Source organism: Cannabis sativa, chromosome X (genome assembly GCF_029168945.1).
Source record: "Cannabis sativa cultivar Pink pepper isolate KNU-18-1 chromosome X, ASM2916894v1, whole genome shotgun sequence".
In the NCBI taxonomy this organism is placed as follows: domain Eukaryota; kingdom Viridiplantae; phylum Streptophyta; class Magnoliopsida; order Rosales; family Cannabaceae; genus Cannabis; species Cannabis sativa.
The window spans coordinates 71,253,934-71,259,832 of NC_083610.1; the positions used below are offsets into that span (position 1 = coordinate 71,253,934).

Here is a 5,899-nt window from a genome sequence, read left to right on the forward strand (position 1 = left end):
TACCTTTATTAGTGTAATTAAGTATTAAATCTCATATAATTCTAAAAAAAAAATTAAAAAATATCACTAACCAATCGTAAAATACTACCAATAAAAAATACTAGATACCGCTAATATCCAACAGCAATATTCCTAAATTTATTATCATATTCTTATTAAGGCTGTAACTTCAGAAATATCATAATTTGGTTGAGCAATTATAAATATCAAGTACACATGAAAATGAACTCTTGGTCAGCATATATGCAACGTATAACATTCCAAAAGGCTTTTCTATTCCTTCAAAAAAAAAAAATCAAAATTAAAATTCAGCTTGAAAAGAATTAGTACTATATTTAGTTCAAAATTTATCCATTTTGTGACACTATGGTATGATTTGCTTTACTGTCCCCAGTTGGAAATAGGGTCAACAAAAATAATTAATTAGCAATATGAAATAGCTGGTGAAAGAGAAGACTGGTTTCATCACTATCAAATTGTGTTTCTAAAGATAATATTTTCTTTATTTTTTAACTGCTTTTGATGTAAACCAAACATGACCCCCATTCCAAAAGGCTTTTCTATTCCTTCAAATATCAAATTATGTACTCCATCTTTAGATTAATATGATAATTTCCCAATACTAAGAAAAGAGAGAGAAGCAGAGAACACCACCAAATGATATATATACTAAAATAGATAGTGTAGCTGTACAACTCAAACAAGAGATTCAAAGTCTCAATACAAACATAAAACCATTTTGCTATATTAACTTAAGAGACGATATTGTATGCCAGAAAATCCCACACACAAAAATATGTTTCAACAGTTACTAAGGCAAGTATATGAAAAAAAGAAAGATTTTAAGTAATCGTTACCAGGAAGAACCAAATATCTTTTTACTAAATCATTACTGCTTCATAGGATGTTACACTTATTTTCACCTCTTTTACGGAGCTCCTCCTGTGCAAGCTCAAGATGCTCTCTAAGCTTACGAATTTCCTCATTGGAATTCTTCTGAGCTTGCTGTGCAAACTCTTCTGCCCTGAGTCTTGCTGCTTGTTCTTCTGCCAATTGTTGTTCAAGTCTCGTAGTTGTCTCTTTCAACCTGGACTCGACCTGTTCAACCATTTCAGTTTGAGTGAGTAAAATCTCTGAAAATAAAAAAACAAGCGATTCCTAACAAAGAATATGATTGATACCTTTCTCATATTTAAACCACGCTATGAATCATAGACAGCATTGAGAAAAAATACCAACGCTAAAGCAAGTAGTATGGTGAAACAGGGCATCTAATCAAATAGACAGTGAAAATATCAATGATGAAGTCTAGAAATTTCAAGACTTCTTCTGGCTTGAATTATTCATTTCACATGTCATAGCAATGCAAATTAAATGACTAAGCTAATTATGGATACTAATATGATAAGAACCTGCTGCCAAATTACTCAAACTGATAGACAAACACAGCAGCAGAAATGATAGAAACACAATAAACCAGTAGCAAACAAGTAGTAACAACAATAGTAACAGTAGCAAATTAGTAGCCAAACAGTAGGAAAATTGTAGAAGATTGCTATTGAATGTATGAGCAAAGCTTGCTACAAAAAATAGGAGCCCTTAGGCCCCTTTGATGCAAAGATTTTACTCAATACATTGCATACCCCCTCTATTCCCTTATCTAGATATATAGTAATTTCTCACTCAAAACTACTCAAAGACTCAAATACCCATCTTATTTATTATATGCTAGCACACCATACTAATCCTAGGGCCTAACAACCCGCACCACTAATTTCTTTGTATCAAGTTATAACAAATTATGTTTGGTCTAAACTGGTATGCCGTACCCGTACCATTCTACGATTTTAGGAGCAAGGTAGTCTTAAATGGTACAATTAAATAATAGTGAAGCGGCACTGCCTGTCCACATTTAAAGAATAAAGACTTGTTGAAAAGAAACATAAATACCAAGACATCCAAACACCCAATAATGCAGGTGAAGTGGAGAAATAGCTAGGAAATAATATACCATCTCAGTAATTCGCTTAAGCTGCTCTTCATATGCTAAATGCATCTGCTCCTTCAAGTCAGATATTTCTCGTTTAGAATACCCCTTTAAGGAGTTAACCTCTTCTTGCTGATCACGAAGTTTCATAGCCCCTTGCTGTCAATTTTATACAGTTGCATCAGGAAATTTTAATGAAATAATTAACAAATATGCTTTGTTCACAACAATGATAATACCTTTACTTCAGTAAATATCTCATCTGTGTATGGTTGTCCACCATTCTGTGCTATGACATTGTTTACAAGGGAGAGAAGCTGATGAACTTGACCAACCCTCTTTCTTTCATCCTTAGTCTTATTATCAAAAAGCACCAGGCGATTTTCACACAGACTGAGGATGTCCTATATCATATAGATATTTTAAAAGAACAAAACATGTTAGATTTTCCATTTGACATGCAAACATAGAGTAAAAGGAAGAAGTAAACAAGGCCAAACCAAACAACCAAGACACAACAATATTATCTCCAGCTGACCTTTAAGGGCTCGGGACATTCACGACCTAAGTAATCTTCTAGAGTTTCATCATTTTCTTCAAGTTCGTCTCCACCAGTGAAAACAACAATCATGTAATCAATAATTTTGGTACCAAACAAAGTTTGCAAACTACGAAGAGCAGCTTGCTCTTCTTGTGAAAAGCGGGTCCTAACAGAGAAAACCACAAGCACAGCATGGATCCCATCCTTAGCCATGTTTATACATTTCACAATTTCCTTGCCAACAAAGTCAGATTCAGCTGAAAAATCAAAAAGCCCTACAACAGAAAAACAATAAAGTTCTTAGACTAAACAATACAATGCCTACCAAAACTTTTGAAAAGTCTTAAAATCTTAATATACCAGGAGTGTCAATGACATTAATAACTTGGCCATCCCTCAACACAGTTCTCTGCAACTCACAAGTGCTTGTTACACCAGAGGAACTCGCCCTCGACTTGAACGCCTTTTTTCCAAGAATACTATTACCCGTTGCACTTTTTCCATTCCCTGTTCTTCCTACTAACACAACAGTACGAACCACATTGGAAAGGGAGGTAAGCTCCCAGTCATCATCAATGGCACTTCCACCCATCAATACACAATCAGATCAGATCACCTACCTGTGTACGATAAGAAATATTGTATAAATTTTAGGGAAAAGATACATATTTTAGACCTTATCACACCCTTCATAGCATCAATAAAGTCCCCAACACTTAAATCCAAATTTGTTTGTTAAAAAGGTACGCAGGTGAATTCAGAAAACAATGGAATCAAAATTATTTGGGGGTGTTAAGCAAAAAAAAAAAAAACAATCATTCAACACACAATCACCAAGCTAGTACTGGGTTTCCTCGGCCGTTCAAATTTAGTAAAATAAGTCACTTAGGTCAACATGACAAACAACCATCTGAACAAAAAAGAAAACCTTTCAACAAAAAAATTGAAAAAAAAAAAAAAATACATTTGTGTATCGTTCTATATTGAATTTCTCGGCAACACAGAAAAAAAATATGTAAAGCAAATTCGACGGCGGATTAAGTGATCATACGATTGAAACTTGTTATGAATAATAATAATAGGAATTGAAAAAGAAAAAGAGAAAATAAAAAATACAGATGAAGAGATTCCTTACTTGAAAGGATAATAGCTACGAACGATAAAGTGAACAAATTAAAAGGAAAGTCTCCTAAGTTTTGTATTTATCTAGAAGAGTGGATGACAAATTTATATTTTGATATTGAGTAATATGCCCTCTTATAATTGGTTATAATTTTCATTAAAAGTAATTTTCTCAAATTAAATGAACCCCATACTTAATTTTTCAAGGAGTATCGTACCACTAATAATATATTTTAACATTTTTTTATATATTTTTTTTTTGAATGAAAGTTTGATCTTTATTTAAATAACGACTTCCGCTACTAAATTTGGTAGCAACTGTTGGAACAGACTCCAAACTCTTAAGCTAGAATCTGTTATAGGCTATTATTTAGTTAGTCTGTTACTAAGTTAGTTAATAACAGTTTTCTGTTATGTTAGTTATATTGGTCAATTGTTCTGTATCCTTGTATAAATACCAGATTTATTAATTAATGAAACACTTTTGATATTACTTTCACTAATATGGTATCAGAAGCTTAAGAATTTTCTCTCTTCTCATCGTCTAAATTTCTCTGTTCTGCCATTGATACTCAACCATGGCTCGAACCCGTGCTACTGGTTCAAGGAATTCTGGCCACAATCCTCCGCCTATTTCCTCTTCTACGATTCCAGATGCACCAAACAATGAAGATCCGATCATACCTCCAGCTCCTGTGATCACTGGAGAACATTCTACAACACAAAATCGATCCATTCGACCTCCTCATGAGGACAGTTCCAGTCCTTACTATCTCAGTTCAGGGGATCACCCTGGCCTCACCTTGGTCACTCCTCCTCTCTCCGATCTTAATTTCCAAGCATGGCGACGCGATTTCGAATTATCCGTTGGAGCAAGAAACAAGACTGTGTTTCTTAAAGGCACTCTACCCCAACCTCCCATTGAAGATTCTCTCCATAACCATTGGCTCCGCTGTGACCAAATGGTGATGTCGTGGATACTCCATTCTGTCACTCCAGAAATCAAGAGTAGTATCATGTTTCTTGATACTTCAGCTGAGATGTGGAAAGAACTTCATTCGCGTTTTGATCAGGGTAATGGCCCCAGAATTTTCGAGCTTCGAGAAACGCTCATCACTCTTCGACAAGGTGAGGATTCTGTCACTTCTTACTTTACGAAGCTTAAATGTATGTGGGATGAAATTCAAGAATTGAGACCACGGATCCCATGTTCTTGTGCCGCATCTATTGATAACCTAGTTTTCTTGAATCAAGAACAGGTTTTACAATTTCTTACAGGATTGAATGAATCATACTTTCCTGTCCGCGCACAAATTCTTCTCATAGATCCGTTTCCCTCTTTGTCCAAAGTTTTCTCCATGGTTATCCATGAAGAAAGACAAAGAAAACTTAAAAATCCTCATCCCCCTTTACTTGCTTCGGTTCAAGATCCTAGCCAACCCCCTTTACTTGCTGCATTGGCTCAAAATCCATCAGCTTCTGCAGCCACCACCAATCCTCGATCAAACAAAAAGATGCGTCCCTATTGTTCTAACTGTCACAAACCAGGGCATTTAAAAGAAAAGTGTTATTTCTTGATCGGTTTTCCCCCTGGTTATGGTGACAAGAGGAAATCTAAACAGCCCACAGTCCATAATGCCGCATCCTCTGTTGATCAGTACAGTGTTCTTGCCAACCTTACTAAGCAAGAAGACATTCAAGCCATAATTTCCCTCCTCACACAGAAGCTGCAGCCCACTACAACAGATGCTTTTGCCTCTAACATCTCTGGTAACAATTCTAAACACTTATGGATTGTAGACAGTGGTGCATCACACCACATTTGCTGTGATTTATCTCTTTTTTCTACTGTGCATAAACATCCCATAGCTAATACTGTCACATTACCCAATGGCTCCATTATTAAGGTTACTACATCAGGTGACATCAATTTCTCACCCAATTTTCAAATATCAGATGTATTATATGTCCCCTCTTTTCAATTCAACCTCTTTAGTGTGTCCAGTTTTCTCAATCACACCCCTGACAGTATGCTATTTACTAAATCTCTTTGCACATTACAGGGCACAATGAACAAGAAGATTGGGACTGCTGAAAGGATTGGCAATCTCTATTTTCTGCTGCAATCTAACTGATCTCCCAGCAATTCTCCTTCTCTTCAATGTAATCAATACAATACCTCTTGTAATAGTGTCCCTTCATGGCACTCTAGACTTGGACATCCTTCCATGTTCACAACCAAGTTGCTT

At 35.5% G+C, this 5,899-nt stretch overlaps 1 protein-coding gene across 2 annotated transcripts; it reads right to left on the reverse strand.

Moving 5' to 3' along the window:
- Window positions 1–639: 639 nt before the first annotated feature.
- On the reverse strand, window positions 640–3,818 carry LOC115715654 (immune-associated nucleotide-binding protein 9-like). Of its 2 annotated transcripts, none has more exons than XM_061107034.1 (6): window positions 3,664–3,818; window positions 2,889–3,148; window positions 2,526–2,803; window positions 2,227–2,391; window positions 2,012–2,146; window positions 640–1,098 (listed from the first exon to the last, which is right to left on the reverse strand). In XM_061107034.1, exons 2-6 carry the CDS (start codon window positions 3,118–3,120, stop codon window positions 898–900), a joined length of 1,011 nt encoding a protein of 336 aa, XP_060963017.1. In that variant the 5' UTR covers window positions 3,121–3,148; window positions 3,664–3,818; the 3' UTR covers window positions 640–897. The 2 variants fall into 2 exon arrangements, with proteins under 2 accessions (XP_060963017.1, XP_060963018.1); XM_061107035.1 differs by having other exon boundaries at window positions 3,493–3,673.
- Between the last annotated feature and the right edge of the window lie 2,081 nt (window positions 3,819–5,899).

What these genes read in the sequence shown, in the direction of transcription:
- LOC115715654 (XM_061107034.1), bottom strand. Translation starts at nt 3,120, where the DNA reads ATGGGTGGAAGTGCCATTGATGATGACTGGGAGCTTACCTCCCTTTCC. An exon ending in AATGTCCCGAGCCCTTAAAG is followed by an intron (nt 2,392 to 2,525) that starts GTCAGCTGGAGA and finishes TATATGATATAG; the next exon opens with GACATCCTCAGTCTGTGTGA. An exon ending in TTAAGCGAATTACTGAGATG is followed by an intron (nt 1,099 to 2,011) that starts GTATATTATTTC and finishes ATGGTTGAACAG; the next exon opens with GTCGAGTCCAGGTTGAAAGA.